The sequence below is a fragment of the Ceratina calcarata genome, unplaced genomic scaffold (genome assembly GCF_001652005.2).
Source record: "Ceratina calcarata isolate Rehan_Ccalc_2016 unplaced genomic scaffold, ASM165200v1 scaffold302, whole genome shotgun sequence".
Classification (NCBI taxonomy): Eukaryota; Metazoa; Arthropoda; class Insecta; order Hymenoptera; family Apidae; genus Ceratina; species Ceratina calcarata.
The window spans coordinates 38,564-57,067 of record NW_017152687.1 but is presented as its reverse complement, the minus strand read 5'-3'; the positions used below and the strand labels follow the sequence as shown (position 1 = coordinate 57,067).

The 18,504-nt window shown below is 38.6% G+C and overlaps 1 protein-coding gene across 5 annotated transcripts in view; it reads left to right on the top strand.

Annotated features, from left to right (window-relative positions):
• The window catches only part of kn (EBF transcription factor knot), an 86,950-nt gene extending 70,286 nt beyond the window's left edge, over positions 1 to 16,664 (top strand). The window contains exons 7-14 of one of the 5 annotated variants that reach the window (XM_026812953.1): positions 4,972 to 5,053; positions 7,573 to 7,705; positions 10,636 to 10,790; positions 10,904 to 11,030; positions 11,115 to 11,417; positions 12,350 to 12,592; positions 13,252 to 13,489; positions 14,379 to 14,465. In XM_026812953.1, the coding sequence (XP_026668754.1) occupies positions 4,972 to 5,053; positions 7,573 to 7,705; positions 10,636 to 10,790; positions 10,904 to 11,030; positions 11,115 to 11,417; positions 12,350 to 12,592; positions 13,252 to 13,382 (1,174 nt within the window). In that variant the 3' untranslated portion in view covers positions 13,383 to 13,489; positions 14,379 to 14,465. Of the gene's footprint in view, positions 1 to 4,971; positions 5,054 to 7,572; positions 7,706 to 10,635; positions 10,791 to 10,903; positions 11,031 to 11,114; positions 11,418 to 12,335; positions 12,593 to 13,251; positions 13,490 to 14,364 lie in introns of those variants that run through there. The other 4 variants (XM_026812955.1, XM_018023362.2, XM_026812954.1 and 1 more) reach the window with 4 other exon arrangements.
• The last annotated feature ends 1,840 nt before the right edge of the window (positions 16,665 to 18,504 follow it).

Sequence of the window (18,504 nt, the reverse complement as noted above, 5' to 3'; positions counted from 1 at the left end):
TATATTATTTGTTATGAATGCTTGCCTGTTATTCGTATCACTGATACAATTTGAAATAATAGTAAAATTAATATTTATCGGAAATTAAATATAACGAGATTTCATATTTATCAAGTTCAATAGGTAAGGTAATAAATAATGTTCGCAGCTGTAATGAGATCGTGAATTCTGTTAGAGTTTGATAACAATGAACGTAATGAAGACATCCCTAAGGGGTAGCCGCTGCTGAGATACATTGTTAATACGATTGCTGAGTAGGGGTTTGTCGTTTAGATAGGTGATTAGTACTCTATCGGACACGCCTCCGATTCTACTGAACAGACAGAATTTCTTACTTACTGATATTCCTTTGAGACTTACTTAGCTCCTACGGCAACAGAATTTCTCATTAACCCCGAAAGTAATATGTTTTTATTGGTACGTCTCTATGTAGAATTCGCATTTATTTTTTGCTCACATTTATGCTAACAAGATAAATTAATTTTAAATTCATTCGTAGAACATCATATGCTATGTTTCATTATTTTACCCTAGACTTACTTTACATTATTCGCTACTCTGCAGTGATAAAAAAAAAGAGGATCTGCTCTGGGAGCCGAAAACATGATTAAAGATTTTCCGACGTAGGAGGAAATGGATTTCTGATACGCGTAATGCCACCCTATTTGGAACTATTACGCGTAAGTCCCCAAGTAAGCCCCCTATATCCATTCACCCCTGGTCGAAATATATTTAGTAGATCAGAAGGTATCTACTTTCGCCTTCGCACCCGTATACAACATGCTGATAAGATATAAATTCGAGAAGTGACGTTCAAGGAAAAATCACTCTGTACAAAAGTGGTACATTAAAATAACGTAACTCGTAGTATAGAAAGCTGTATAAAATTTTAATTCATAAATTTTAATAGCATAGTAAATCTTAAAGGGTTATACTTGAATTTGATGAACAGGAGAAATATTGATTTTAAATTAATTTTTATAAAGCAAGTCTGTATAATTTAGACATTCTTTACAATTAAATCTTTACTCGAACGGAAACATTTCAACAGAAATTACTTTCTCGAAAGGAAGAGCATCCTCTTGGATGTAGTGATGAAAATAGCTAATTGGTACACGCAAAGCATTAACAAGCCGATGCACAAGTGCCGATGATTTACTGCAAGGTTTGATTGAATTCATTCGTTTCTGTTTACCCGGCCTCTCACTCTCCCTTGCTCTTGTTCGCCCGCCCCCTCTCCAACTGCGAACCTCCAATATTTAGCTCTCTTTTTTCGTTAGCGTCGTTTATTTTTTCTGGTTCGTTCGTTCATCCATCCTGTCGGTAGCGAAGTTGTATATTGTAAAACTGGAAACAGCGAACGGTGCACGTTTCCCGCTACACGCCACGCCGCCGTTGCCATTCTGTCTCCCCTTCTACCGTTCGCGTGCAGCCCTCCACTTTCCGTTGCGCGTTTTATTTTCATTTTAGCGGAGGCAACGGGAAGGCATGCCACGATCGGAAGGTAGGTTGGGAATGATTTCTCAATCGGTCGGCCTCTGTATATTTTATTTCATGTCAATTCGTTAGCAGCAGAACAACGGTCAATACGGCAAAGAATCAAACCGATTCGCCGGCTGTACTCGCCGATAAAACACTTTAATTGCGGTACCTGCGTTGTTTGCGTCCATACTGCTCCACTTCTAAAACGTATTAACCGTAAAAATATTTCTACGCTTACGTTATACTCCACTTTTTATGTTTCGTGTAGAAGTAAAGAGTTACGAGCTATTGTCATAAACTATTAGACGTAACTTTAGGACGATTAAGGGATAATGTAAGTACGAACGTTTCCGTCTTACAAGGCAGTTATGAATGACTGTAACTTGTCAACTTGCTTGTATTTTAATACCGTTACATATTTTAGAAAATATCTGTATTAAAAATAAAACTTTTGTGGCATATCAATTCACATTGCTGAACCAATACGACGTTTAACTCGATCGAATGTTCTGACTAAGTAAGACACACCTTCCGGTAGTGTTAAGCGACGATCTAGAATGGATTTTATCGTGAAAACTGGTGCAAGCTCGCGGAAAGCATCGGCGAACGAGAAAAATCTAATAGATGATCGAAATCGGGTTTAGGTCCCTCTAAGAAACTGGTCTTTCCACCCTTCTTGCTCGTGTTCGCGTTGCAACATCGCCGATACTGTCGCCCCATCGAGCTCAGGATGAAATCCAGTTCGCATTTGAATCAGTCGGTAACGCAATCCATTAGCTCCTAACAGCCAATACTCGGAGGACAGCGTAGAAGAAAACGACTCTAAAAGGGAAAAAGAATGAAGGGATGAACAGACAGTCAGTGTGAGCCGTAGGGTGTCGCGAATGATTAGCGTTGGCTCTCTGCAGATTCGGTGCAGTAATAGATCTCCAAAAGAAATATTTATGAAAACAACAATTGTTTCCTTTATCATTTCATTCTTTACTCTGTAATTTCGTTGTAAACAATAGCAAACGCAGAAATGAAAATACAGATCGATAGTAAATTAACTGAAATAAGGTAAACCAATGAATACGATAGATATATGAAAATTCAAAGCATAATTGATGGTTCGATTTTTCGTTTGGACGTAAAAAATATTAACACATTAGATGTTTTTGTGTGTAACATTTTCACGGTAGTACGGAGTATAGGCATGCTCGATATAGTGCCCGTATCAGCGAAAGACTAGAAGCCGTTGTCGTTCTCCATGCCTCAGGCACGACACAGATACCGTGTTTACAGCGAGATCCACAGAGATGATAAGTCGAAGTACAATGGTTTGAATACCCATCCAGCATCTCGATAGGATCTTAACGTCCTCTAAGAGTAAACGAAATTAAATTCTCTCGGTGCTCCAAAGGCGGCCGAATGCAGCCGTTAACACGAACCTAGCGAGTATGGCCCGTGGATACGGATAGATACGAGAAGCATGAAGCTGGAGATCGATACGTTTCTTTCCCTTTCTCTTTCCGCATATCCTGCCTTCCCTTCTTTCTCCCTTTCCCACCTTCCCGCACTCTTTATACCCCGGCCAGCATTCCCTTCCGTGCTCTCTACGCGAACAAGAGGGGAACTCCGATCGGTTTTCATTTTTACTTTTCACTTTTTCAACTATATGGATTCCGTGCCAAACATTCGACTCGGTTGACAACTTGCCCCGGATAGTGCAGCTCGACGATAAAAGTGTCGTTTAGATAATCTGACCGTGTGTAATGCCCGATAATACGCGCCCCCGGTATCGTTATCTATGCGTATACTACCGTAAAGAGGAATGACGGCTTCTCTAACATACTGAACATAGTTATATGTAAAAACGACTTTTTTTTCTCATTTTTTGCACATATTAATTTCCACGAAAATCGTCGAGTCAAATTTCCATACGGCCATTATCTGATTTTATTTTTCACTATAGACACAAATAAAATATCCACATTTCTCTTACCAAAACTTTTTATGCAAATGATTTTGCAATATATGGATTTGTATAGAACGTTCATGAAAAAAGAAAACGCGCCTTTTGAATGAAATATAAGACGAGCAATTAGGTTTTGATTTAATAACAGATAACTTTATGATCATAATTATGTATATACGACGATGATGCGTGTTTCATCACGGTTTAATAACTTCATTAACTTCGGTAGTACGTACGGTATCACTCCCAGTGCAGCGTTTCCTCAGAATTTTATGGGAGATAAAAAGGACGATGACACGCAGGGTGATGAGACGCGGTACGAAATAAATCAGTGGTACGATAAGGACGGTGCATGTATACAGTGCAACAGCTAAACGATTTTATTTCGTTGGCCATCCATAAAATTAAACGAACCAGCATTCACCGTCACTCTTTGCACGTTCTTGTCTGCGTTTACCTCTTAGAATACGGAAAACAACGGAGACGAGCGAGTAGGAAGGAAGTGCGATATTGACAGAGACCGAGGCGACGAAGTGAAATCCGACGAGCTCCTCTAGTTTCGCTCGGACGGTTCGCGTAAGCGAGAAAGGAAAAAAACAGGCGTCGTTGGTAGAAGGTATGCGTTTGATTTTTCGATGGAGTCCCGGATCGTGCAGACGCAGTCCGTAGGGGGATGACAATGGGGTGTCCCACGGGAGGAGAGGCCTACCAGCCACCCAGAAAACTACACCTCCCCTCACCCTCGCTCGTCGAACTCTTCATCGTCTCGGTCCTCCTGATTGTTTCCTATAAGTTTTCTCCACTCTCTTTCTCTCGATCTATTCCGCTCCACCTATAGAGGTATATTCGCCTTTCGCTCTTTCCGCGCATTTTCGACGAACTCTTCCTCCATCTCCGCCAACTCGAACACGGATATCACGGGATGTTTGCGAAAATTTTCTTCAATTCAATATCTCCCCTGCATACTACATAATTCATGAAAATTGAGCCGTCGCCGTTTTGTCTGAAACTCATGCACCTTTTATTTTCTTCAAACTTACCTACATCTTTGCTTTATTTTTGTCTCACTCGTGTAAGTATGCACATGAATTCTATTACACCCTTCATATTAATTTCTACTATTACATTTTTTAATACAACGTTTAAATTATCGAGTATAATTAGTATATCTATGATACTTCTTTAAGAATATTTTTTACGATGAATAATTTGTACTCTTTACTATAGAGTGTTCACCAAGTAAGAGAATGTATTTTTAGAAGAATGCAAGTTTTCTGATATTTCGGTAGTCTGGCGTAGTACATGTATGTTGGTATAATACTGTCGAGTCCTAAAGGTCGAAGAACACGTGGTTTGGGGGTTTAATCTAGAGAAATACTGAATAATAGAGGCGAGTAGAACGGGGCTTACGATTGGCTTATGCAATATTCAGGCTTACTTTCGAGCCAAGTTCGCGTTCTAATTAAGTTCTCGGCGTTGAAGAGTGTTAAGCACCTTGTCAACCGTTTAACTCCAGTCTCCCCTGTTTTCAGATTCTTCCTCAAGTTCTTCCTTAAGTGCAACCAGAACTGCCTTAAGAATGCCGGCAACCCACGTGATATGAGACGTTTCCAGGTGAGTTGAACCATCAATTTTTTTTATATTATCGAAATATTTTTTCATTAATTTACTTAGTCTTATCGCTATGTATATTTCATTGTGACAGAAAATACATAAGGATAGAAATTTGTATTCGATTTGTCGCTTTTTTTTTATTAATGGGGTGAAGTTGTTTTGTTCAGAATAGCCAAGGATACATTATTAAAAAATAAATTTATTATGTGTATCCCAAAAAGTGTTCTAACTTTTCAAATAGGTTAACATACATTATAAGGCTATTGCAAGCATGCACTAAAATATCAGAATAGGTGCACAGAATTTAAATGAAATTCGAATCACGATTCGTGAAATCAGACGAACGGGTAGATATGAGAATGTCAAAAGCCAACCCTATCGACGCATTACCGTGTGCGCGTTCACGAGTTGCGACGCCTCCACTCTTCTTTAATTTCGAAAACGAAAAAGAAAAAACTTCTTCTAGAAGACAGCAATTTCTCGATGGTCGGTCATCGTCGGAGGTTGAGATCTCCATCCAGGAGACATAATCCAAGGGGTTGGCAATTAGCTCAGCGCGGCATCAACCGACCCATCCTCCAGATCTGTTCATCCTTCCGCTTTCCACCCCTGTATAACGATGGTTCCTACCCACCGACAGTCCTATCTCGCCACCCCTCCATTTCCACAGACAAAAAGTGGAATTAAAAAATAAATTACCAAAAACTTTACTCGCTGTCTTTTCGTTTTCTTCTATTGACTTCTTCGTCTGCCTTATCGCGCTGTTGTTACGTTCCCTCCCCTTAGACCATTAATCGAACAAAAAGGGCTCGAGTCGTGAAAGGAAACATAACCGGTCACTAATTTCTTTTTCATTTGAAGAAAATAGCAGTTTTAATCATTTCGGTGATACACTATATTTATTTTAATGCACGGTTATTCAAAAGGATTTGCGACCCACTTGGCATGCACAGATGCACAAATGAAATTATGCCAGATATAACTTGAAATATAAGAATTTTTCTTCGTGTCGATCAAAGTAGATTTCAGAAAAATATTCAAAGATTGTGAGATACTGTAAAGTAGCATAATGTTAACTATGACTCTAATTCGAATCTTAGTTAGGAGTGTTTCGCATTGCAATCGAGTTCAAATATTGTTACACGAATTGTTCTATTCTATTTTATATCTTCGTGTCACTGTGTTCGTCAGGATTTGAAATCTGAAGGTTAGTTCAGAGTTCAAGATATTGAAGATAGTAGTCGTGCAACAATGGCATCCAAAAGTTGACTTCGTATAGATAGATGACACATGAATTTCTTACTGAGAACAGAAAGAAAGTTTTACATATGAGTGTACAGATTGAACCTGACTCTTACGCTTCTCCTCTTTTATGTGCTTGTTCTCTTGCTCTATATCACATAAATTCCATACATTTGCAATTTTGCCAAAAAATTGTTGCTTATGTGACGTTTAGATTTATTTGTCACCGGTTCATTTATGTATTCACACACTGAAAGGCGTAAGAAAAGTAAAGTACTTAGAGTAGTTGCGAATTTATTTAAGAATTGCTTATTGCTTGAAGTTGCGAATTAAAATTTTAATAGCGCGTCTCCTTCGTCGAAAATTTCTCGCGCGAAGGACCGTCAGGCTATCCTCACCTTTATGCCAACCAAGTTTGCACGATGTTACGCGTTGGATGCTACGACCAACCAGCCAGGAAAGTTGAAAAGTTACGAAAAGACAAAACTTCGAGCATTCGCCGACCGCACAGTCGATTTTATAAACGTTCTTTCGACTTTCTCCCGAAAATCATCGCCCTCTTGATTGCGTACGGGAAACTTGAAGTTAAACATATGGCTTGATTCAATTCGCCGTAGTTTTGTCCGAAAAATACTTTCTTCCTATTATGTAGAAAATAATGATGAAAACAACTTTTCTCTTACTCGACTATCTATCGTTCCTATAATATATGTTACCTTAAATTGGTTAAGGGAACAATGGAGCTACGAGACTTAGCTTTAATGAGATGATATTCATACATTTGCACGATAGTATCTATCATACGTGCAAATAGAGGGTCACGAGAGTCACGGAATGCATGGCGAATGCACATAATGCAATGCAGCAAATCAGGTTGCATTGCTCGTTCGCAAGAGATACGATTAATATGCATAATTGCATAACAGTACTTACATAACACGTAAATAAAATTATTCAACGTATTCCGTGGCATAGTCACATGGTGCACACGCCCTTTTATGCCTTGTTTCGCGACAGCCTAGTATAATAAGTTTTAATGCTTAATTGAAACTAAAACCATGCATTTCGTTCTACTTTCTAACTGGAAATATGAATTGGAAATTTGCAGAAATGTAGGATAAAGCATTTCCACTTTCCCTCCACATTAATATTTATCAATATTAAAACGTTTTCACTAATTTTTGTCATAATGTTTGTTCATTATATGTTTAATTGAAGTAAGGCTTTAGTAAATTTTCTCACGAAATCTGACGTTGAATTTCAATCTCCCGTAACAGGTGGTCATTTCGACGCAAGTAGGAGTAGAGGGACCACTGCTGGCAGTCTCGGACAACATGTTCGTTCACAACAACAGCAAACACGGCCGTAGAACGAAACGATTGGATCCCAGCGATCCTGGCGAGTACAACAGTACGTATCGCAACGCGTAGTCACCAAGTAAATATTCTACGAATGCCACTACGATTACGAGTTTACACATTTTAACATAAATTTATTTATTACTCACTATCCATTCGGGATTCATTTTTGCCGGGAACAGTGCAATTAACTTCACGTAATTTTATGAAAACAGAATAATATGTGCTATAAAAGTGATTATACTTTGCGTAATTAAATTGATGTAACGAATAATGCTCATTGTTCACGTGAAGCGAAACTGTTATAACAATTAGATTCTCGATTCATGTACAAAAATATATTGTGATTGATAACCATAAAACAATTAGTATTCTCAAGCATTGTACGATATTGATGAAATAGTTATGCATTAAATGGTACGACGTCCAATTAAATTTCGCGTGAAGCATTGCTGGTTTAATTGCGTACGCGTAACCTTACCATAGTTTCTCAGCCGATTTATAGTCGTCATTTACAATTGGAAGATCCGAAGCACCCGAGCAGCGTTTCCCACCCCTAACGGAATTCTCGAATGAAAGAGGAGGATACATAACCGGAGCGAGTTGGTTTCTTCGAGATCGGTATAACGACTCGAGAACCTTAGTAGAGGGTGGAATCGCACGGGTAGGGGGAAGGGCGTGCTCGGGTGGATAGGATATAAGGAGTCATAGGGCAATTCAGCAAAGTTTGGCGTCGGCCGCGCATACAAACGGCTGATATCTCGCAGCCACCCCTCGAGTACGCGCGTTCTCCTCTCCTCCTAGCTTTCTTCTTCCAGCCTTTCTTCCTCGCCGCACCAAGACAAGATGTAAATCAATGGGATGCGGAAAACCGAGGGATCCACCGCGTTCTTTATGTTTCCTTTCTCCCTCCTTTGCCCTTATTTCTACCCTTCTTTTTCCTCGTCTTCTCTTCGCAGATCTCAACCGTACACCGTATCTCTCCACCCTTCCTTTTCGTTCGGTTGTCTGCCATTCAACAGGAAGACGCAAGTAGAACGAAAGGAGGAAGAGCGACTCGGGATCGACTTCCCTCTCTCCCTTCTTTCTGTTTTCCTTTTTTTTTTTTAAAGCAGTCTTACTCTGTCCTGGCAGTGGTTGCTGTGGGGTGTTGGTTTGTCCTAAGTTTAAGCTTTCTCGAGCCATCCTCCCGGTTTTCGCAACTACTGTGACGCTACGCGGGTAATACTCTTTCCAAATCCCCTGGCGAGCAACTCCGAAAATGCTGATACGAGCATACCAATGAGATAAAGCGTACGAACAGGGTGAAGAAACAAAAATCGGGGAGAAAAAAAGTTGGGAACAGAACTGAACAAAGGAAGAATGTACCTATACTTCCTGCTGCCATTATAAATACACTCCTAAGCCCAAATCAAAGTTTTGTCATATTTCTCAAAATTAATTGGAGGATAGTACGATTTTATAAAAAAAAATTGCAGTTATGGATATTAGTTTATTGTCAAATTCTATCTTCATGTCTTAATCTTTATATTAGAAGTGAAAATTATTCAGAGTTCAAAGAAGAAGCAGTATCGATTTAATCACACTCATCGCGGTGAAAGTGAAACCTACTTCTTACTGGAGAACTTCCCGGCTCTTTATCGGAGTAAACGAAGTTATCGCGCGATCTAACAGTGATCAGAGAAAATCGGGCCGAACGTGTCGGAGTACAACGATTCTTAGACTTTGGCCACGATTCCGTGGTAAAAAAATAAGGGTAGATAGAGGGGTAGGAAGAATGAGTGGTGAGGGTGGCACACCCCTTTTTTATTTATTCCGGGTTGGTACGCTTGTTCCGGCCTCCTCCACTGAATTCCTCTTTTCAACCCTCCTCTTTCTTCTCATTCCATCGTACCTCCACCTACTCCTTTGCCTCACACCATTCCGACTGACGATTCTCTACAAGGGTGGTTGCCAACGTGGCTGACTCTGTTTAACGACTTTCTCGTACATTGAATGCAATAAATACTTGTGTCCCATTTGAGAATCTTCATTTGCACTTGGATCGCAATTCTTTAAGTCTTTGTAGTACTGATGTATTTAAAACTTCTTTAGCTGTATATGTACAATGTCTTCGTGCAATACTTTATCCTATATGACCTACTTTACACGGTGTCTTATATTATCAATATTTCTATAACAGATTATTTAAATTATGGCCAACGCCTGTAATTATTTAAATTATCTTCTCGAATATGTTTAAGTCTCTTGTTAAATTGTTATCTTAATGCTATTTACAATTTCTTTAATTTCTGCATCGCCGTATCAATAAATAATTGCGAAAGAAAAGGAGACGGTTCCGAAATACAGCAACGTTATCCGGTGTCGAGATCTCTTAAGCCCTTTAAGATTTAAGAGCGTAAACAGCCGAGATGGAAACTGTTTGAGCATCACTGGGAGCAATATACCATGATGTCAGCCACTCTGGCTCCGCTCTGGTAGGGTTGGTACCGGTGGCTTGGCTTCGCCGGGGTACAAAATGATATCATTGGGTTATAAATTCCAAGCAGAGACACCGGCGGCCCGATCGCCTCCCCTTCCTTCTTGTTACAACCCTTCCCTGGCCACTTTGGCCCGCAGAGTTCTCCACCACCTCTCGCCCGCTTTCTCGCCTTTCTCTTTCCCTTTCTATTTCTCCGTGCCACACTACCATGGAAAATATATCTACCGCGCAGCTTCGACCGAATAAACAGAATATTCAGATAATTTTCCGTATACCTCCACCCCCAACCCAGCCGACTGTCTTGGCTTACCTTGCGCAATCGAAGGAATTCGTGATATTTCTCAACCTACACCTTTACAACTTTTTCCACATCGCGCCACTACATTCGTCGTTTATAATGTAACATACACCTATTAGATGTGTAAACCATTTGCCACTGCTCAATTGAAAAAGCTTCTTATTTTGAAATTACTAAGTACAATACGTATTTGCAAAATTAGGTCTCTACACGCCAGTGCCGCTGCAAACGCCGTGTATAAAGGCGATATCGCCGAACGAAGGTTGGACATCCGGTGGATCCACGGTAATAATTATTGGCGAGAACTTCTTCGACGGGCTTCAAGTTGTTTTCGGATCGATGCTAGTTTGGAGCGAGGTACATATGCAATACAGATTATACATAAACTAAATACACTATAAAGAATGTTACGTGATATCTGTTGTACACTATTCTTTCAATTCTTCTAAGTCTGTCTCATTTTTTATCAGTTAATTACACCAAATGCAATTAGAGTACAAACTCCACCACGACAAATACCAGGCGTCGTTGAAGTCACGTTATCTTATAAGACTAAACAATTCTGTAAAGGAGCACCTGGTAGATTCGTTTATGTCTGTAAGTATAAAACTCTCAGTTAAACAACTATACCTTCTGAGCTCTTGTTTCATTAAGTATAATCACATTCTATATGTTTTTCAGCATTAAATGAACCAACGATCGATTACGGCTTCCAAAGGTTACAAAAGCTTATCCCGCGGCATCCTGGTGATCCAGAGAAATTACCAAAGGAAATTATACTGAAAAGGGCAGCGGATCTCGCGGAAGCGTTATATAGTATGCCTAGGAGTGGAAACGCTGGTATCACAGGAGCGCCGAGAAGTCCGGGTTCGGGGCATCCAACAGCACCTCCAACTTCTAGTTCGGCCACCGCGTTCAATTCGTATACAGGACAACTCGCGGTGACGGTACAGGAAAACGGTAGCGCGGCGAAATGGACAGACGGTAAGTATTGAAACGATACATTATAGAACACACGACAACACGATCGTTCTTACAATTGGAAACCAGAAACGATTATTCTGGGAAATATCAAGTCCCGTTAATTGCAAATAATGAAAATATATTTCAAATATCTGTCCTGACAATACATGAGGCTTTTTAATAAATATGATAATTTATTAGAATATATCGATTCACGGTTCACAATTCTGATATACCATTGCATGTACATTGCATATATTCCCATAATATGAATGATTCGGAATATATGATTGGTTCTGTCATGATCAGCATTTAATTTAAAATATTATTTTTCGAAACAGTATGTATGAAATGTTAATGAAATTGGTTTTATAGTTATAGTAGTTATAGTAGTAATTGGTTTTATAGTTCTTCCAATGTTCTATAAAGGCAGTATCTGATTTTCAGAATCAGTTACCGTAAAAGTATGTGCGAAATTGATTATTATATACATGCTCTTGAGGGGTGGTTACTCTGGAAGACAGAGAACGAAAGATTTTTTATTGACTTTAAAAAACTTGATAAAACTGAGCTCTGATGAATTAAAATCTAAACTTCTCGAAGACATGAAACTGAAGAGATATTACTATGTAAACTCCTGAAATAATGATCAATAAAGAAACGGGAATTATTGGTTACATAGAATGCTTTAGAAGAAATAAGAGACGAAAAATTTAGCAACGTTGCAAAATTTATTGTCACGAATCAATTGAAATTTCGAATCTATGTAGTCTACATTTAAATGATTTTTTACCACAAAAACATGGGGATGTAAAATAAATTTTCAAAGTTGTTTTCATATTTCTAAGGATTAAGTAAATACTTCCTTGATACGACGCGCTAGGCAACACACTACGAATAGAATGGTGAATTATACTGACTAGTTCGTCTGACGGGCAGGTTTCTATTTCTAGACGGTAGTTCCGTGACGACAGGAGCTGGTGCTGGCGGCGGAGCCGGCGGTGGCGGCAGCGTTGGGGGTAGCGTCGGTGGTAGTGCCGACGCTTACAGGCAAAGTAGCAGCGCGAGTCCTCGCGGAGTCGTAACTGGCGGCGGTTATTGCGGAAGTTCGGCTAGCACACCGCACAGTCACAGCACGAATGGAAGTTATTCCGTGGCTAACCCGTACACCGGTAGTCCAACACTTTACACGTCGCGTAAGTATACATATTTTTATTGTTATCAATCTCTTACCGTTGTGTTATCAATCTCTTACCATTAATCTTGAACTTCAACATATGTGGCTAACGAATGTTAGAATATTCCTCAATAGAATCTGTCATTATCTTCTGTTGTTAATGCATATACATAGAGTAATCGGACTGTATCACTTCAGGATGGACACCCTGTATACACATTAATATCTTTGAGATTAAAGCGCACTATTGAAGGAAGTGTGTTGAATAAATCATTAGAAATGAAATATTTGATAATAAGATGAATTATTTCAATTAATGATTGTATTCAATATAAATATTAAGAGATGCGAAAATCTTCATGAGAAATTGTGAATTTTATTCGATCACTGAAGGCGTCAATTTGTTTCTAATTCCTCATCACGATTATTATAATTCATAATGTTAGTATCTTAAAATACGTGATAACAAAAAACTTTGACGTGTCTAATTAATGAAGGAAAGAGTCGGTGAAAATGTTTTCCCATTTCAATTCATAATTCAGTGTGCGCATGTTTTATGTAAATCCGTGTACACGTAAAATCCTGGCACGCATGCTCTTCTTACGGTACAGCAGTGTACACACACAGTTTCTGGCGCACGCAATTATGATTTTCCTTTATGTGAAATTTTCGTTTTAGCGCACGAACAGTATGGCATTTTCTATACGTCTGGGGACGGGAGTGCGTTCGCCCCCGTAGTACGACCACCGACCACCTCAGTCCCACCGCACTGGTCCACACAGCACCACCTCGCCACAGCCGCCCAGTAACCGCTAACCGTCCACGATCACAACCACCATCATCACCACCACAACCACCCTATGCACTGCGATTAAAGAATTATGAGAAACATGCACGAGAGACGAGACTCGAAGATGTATGTACACTCACGTTCATTTATGATAGCCACCTCTCCTCATGGTCCTTGATTAATTGAATATCGCACAGCGGTTGCCTTGATTTATCGATAAATATTAGATAGCGAATGTCTATGCATGTTTAATAATTTTTGTAGAATGGACACAAAATGAAAATTAAAAGTTACGTATACGTTTGGTTCACTATCTAAGTGTACGATATTCTATACGTTTATTTACGTGGGTGCATTCTGCATTTCAATACTTTTAATTTCCTTTCATTACTTAAACAGCCATATCTGATGTATGAGCATTGAGCTAACTTTTTATTATATCTAATTCATTTAAATCATTTACACGTACAAACACCTTGTTTATTTCTTATACTTTTTCTTTGTCTCTACAATTTTCAGTAAAATACTTTTTATTTTAGTAGTTAAATATTTTTTTATATGTTGCATAGTAAAAAAAACGTTATTTTAATATGAACCAGATTTCTTATGAATAAATGATGGAAAATAACATTAATGTGTTATTGCATGTTAGTTGCAAACTAATATAAAATACGCAAAATATGATTACAATAAATGAATACAGTTATGCAGTAAAGTGCTATAATAGGTATCATGTATTACTACTGATTGTCAAGAGAGACTAACAAGATCGTTAGTGTTGTTATCGTAGTCGTTTCTTCGGCACGTGTCTGACCGAAACGACGCAGTGCATTACCGATGCGTTTTCCTTTTTACATGCATTTACCCCTCAATGCAAGATTGCAAACAATTTTATTAATCTGTACTATATATAATTTGTAATCTGTATTATAAAATCTGTGATATTAAATTACTTATATCAGTAAAATACGCAGTGAATGACACTAACGTATAACCGATAGTGGGTATGTTACAGGACTAGGCGAAGTGGTCGGTTCACCGTTCAATGTGAATCCGTTTATGTTGCCCACCTGCAGCCAGGGATATTCAAACGCCGCCAGCCCGTTGCTCTCCTCGAACGGCAAATAGTGTTACGAAATGTAAGCTCCAGCGGAACCATCGGATATGCGTTCACGAAAGTGAAATCCATCGACGCAGAGGATCTCAACGAATTCAGACATCTCGATAATCATCGTACTCGCGATTGACAATCGCTTTCTTGAATCGAAGCCAGACCTCTCGATTCGCCTATTTTTTCGTTTCACCACAGACTGAGAAACGAAACGCGTCTACGGATGATTTTCGTCGGAGCTGAATCGACGTTCAGAGTTCAGTTTTGGGAGATCGTATCGAAACCAGTGCAAACGATTGACAGCGTTTCATCGTTAACGATGATCGAATAAGTTAAGGAATGATACATATCGAAGTACATAAGGGTGTTTTTCTACATCTATTAACATAATCATTCGGTTGATTTGTTATGGAATACTTAATTACAATTCCTAAACAATCAGCACACACTTATTTTTATGGAAGAATTATTAATTTTATTTAAAATAATATGAACTTCCCAAATATAAATCTAGAAATGTTCTTTAAGAACGGCTGATATAAAAGTGATTAATTAAATATCAATTTTAATTGCAATCATTAGTATTTCAAATAAACAATCGAATGATTATACTCTTTCCGTGTCTTCGATATTGCTATTGTTTTTAATGTAGCTATCCCGACACGAAGAGTCGAGTTATTGATAGAGTCGAGTACCTCCTTCGCCCTGCGTCTCCTCTCGTATACGGAAACATTAAACGATTATAAACTAATGACAAGTATTTTCAACGTGTTTTTTCTTCGATTTTACGATAAGATGCTGTGACGAATTCGCCCGAATAATTGAAGGGGGAGGCTCTCAGTGGCAATAGTATACGCAGGCGGGGACGTTCACAGGGTGCTGAGCAATTTTATATCAAAGCAAGCAAAGAGGCTAAACGAGAGTCTAGGGTCGCAAACGACTTAACTGCTAGACGGACATATCGCTTATCAGTGAATAACAGACATCATAGTTTTAGAGAGCATTTTCGAGTTTGAAATTTTAACTTCCTACCCGTACGTTTTAAGAGATTAACCATTATCGGCTAGGTAGCGTAACGTCTAACTTGTAATTTGTACATTTCCCTGTAAATATTGTTGCGATGTACAAAAAGATAAAACTATTTCCAGGAATTCAACGAAACGATATTAACGTGATTATAGGGCAAAAATTATTATACATAGATGTAAATAATCGTAGAGCGTCATAGCTTGATTCGTATACATAATGATTATATGCTGGCGATCCAATCTTTTAACGTGCGAATCGCGCGCGCGCGTACGCAATTCTTCGCTATTTGAGGTGACCATTTCCGACCTCGGCGAAACGCATTATTTCATTCAACGTATACCTATGTATGAACGATTTATACGTTCAATATAAATATATATATATATATATACACACACACGATAGTTACGTTGATATGAATGGAAATGGAAAACGATGTTAAAAATTGGAATCGTCTGCAATGACTGTATAAAACGTATAGTTGATTTGAATCGTTCGATAAACCGGCCCAAAATAAAGGAGGAAAAATAAAGCAAACGCAAGAAACGAATCTGACGAAAGTATACGAAGCATGTACCGTTACTGAATTGAAATTCCCAAATTAGTCCAGATTTTACAGCAGTTTACAAGCGAAGCGTAGATCGTATCGTCTTTTTTTTGCCTCGAAACGAGTATCGTTAAAAAGACGTTATTATTGTAAAGAGTTCCTTTTTGCATATCACTTTATCAAGCGCACCTTGCGCCGTGGAGGGCGCGCTCCTCCGTCTCGGAGCCACCGCGATGCTCTGTGGTCTTGTGATCTTGATTGCGAACATTATCAACTTTCGTTCAATCACATATTGTCATCTTTTACATGACGTGTCGTTTTTGTACGCATGCGAACGCACACTCACGAGCACGTAAACGCGCGTACAAACACTCGTCGATGTATATTGAAATAAATTAAACTTACATTTTTGAGAATTAAAATCAACCGTTTGCAGTTCATTTACAAATCCTACCATCACCTCAATTTACTGTAGTTAACAAACTATAGTTAATAAACTATTGTAAAAACATGTTGAGTACTTAAAATTGCGCCGGATATTAAATAGAAATGTACTATTAAAAAATAGTATGGTATTAGGAAAGTATTGGAAATTGCCCAAATTTAGAAGATGATTACACAGCAACAAATTATCGTACGACGATGATTTTTCTTTTAAATTAGTGCTTGTGAAATCTCTACTAACAAGGTTGTTCCATTTTAAATGTCTTGTGGAACTGTGTATTCAAGAAACATAAATACTGAGTGTCGATGAATATTCTTTTTAATTAGATCAAATTCATCTCATAATGTACGTCACAGTACTTGTTCCACGCATAATAATTATACCTTACAATAGTTGAATTTCCTTTTGCAATTTTATTGATACTCATGTAAGTCATGTGAAGAATAATTTCGTATGAAACTAATGTTTCGATTGCCGCAAGCGTCTGCTAGTTGAATTGTATTCGTCCCAAGAGGAAACGGTTCGGGATCAACAAATAGCGAAACAGGATCTCGAGGACCACTTCGGGGTGATTAGTTCACATGGTGTCTTGTTACCTCCGGCCAACAACCGGTAGCATGTACGGTGCGCGTTATTGTTAAGGCTGTTTGTATTATTAGATTTAGATTGATCGGCACGTGGCGCGTGGTATGGCAGCCACGTGCCGCACTGCAAACGTTACAACGTGGGTACAATACGAAATCGTTTTTCTAGCGATATTGCCTTCTCTGCCAGCCCCTACGATAACACGTTCTTTCATCGGCGATCTGTCAATTCGCTATTATTTCGTGCAACGCACCGACGGCGCACGCTGATTAATTATTAATGTAACCGTAAATCACTTTTTCAACCTTCTTATATTTCGCGCATTGTCTCGGTAATTGGATTTCATCAATTTTTTAATCAATTGTTTGCGACGTTTGAATAATTTCGAAGTGAAGTACGAAACTAAACAATCTCGTTTTCTATAGAGGAGATTCATCGTATTCTTATCTCGTATCTTATATTTTAAAATGTACTAATTTATATTTATAGTAAACTTTGCACATTTTCCTCGGGAGTGAAATTATGTTCACGAGTTCTTCTCATATTCATGTTTGGTACAAAATTCTGATCACGAGTCAGGCTCGTTAAAGTACGGCCAGGGTTTCATGGTAAACGTTATGAAATGATACCAATTTTACATATGTAATATAAAACACTTCCGTTTTGTTTTTCGCATTAGTACTAATTACATACATATAATATACATGTAGGAACACAGTGCATTGTGCACATACGTCGAGTCGTTCCCGAAAGCACATACATGTATATTGACGGGCTACTCCGTATGCTCTTTTGCGTCAGAACGATATCGGGCTAGAATTTGAGTCGGGCGTCAAAGGGGATGAACCAGGGACGGCTGGCAGCCCGGCAGGGATAGGAGCAATCCGATGATGCACCCTTGACAGTTCACCGCGATAAGATCTGCTTTTTCATCGAAGCGGCTCCATTTGAATTCTGTTTGTGAGTACCCCACTGTGATGCCACTGTATTGTACTTTCATCGATGTACAAGAATATTACCATCTGCTCATTACCGGTAATCCCTTTTCAGAGATATTGAGTTTCCTCTATTATGTGATACAACTACATCCGTCTGCGGTATCTAACAAATAAACTTATCTGATTTCCTTGCCCATTTAATATCACATACATTAGGATTTTAAAACCATAATTATATTATTACATGATTATGTGTCCTTTTTGGTGTAATAAAAAATTATGTACTCAATAATTATGTAATGCTGTACAAGAAATCTTTTTTTTCTTCTGCGTCTTTTATTTGGTGGTAAACAGTGATTCTGATTGATAACGTTGACAGAAGTGAATAAGTGATGCAGATAGAAAAGGAACAGATGTAAAATGTAAAATACAAGAATATAAAATTCTTTTAATCTCTCTCTTCTTTGTCTTTTCTATCTTGTTTCT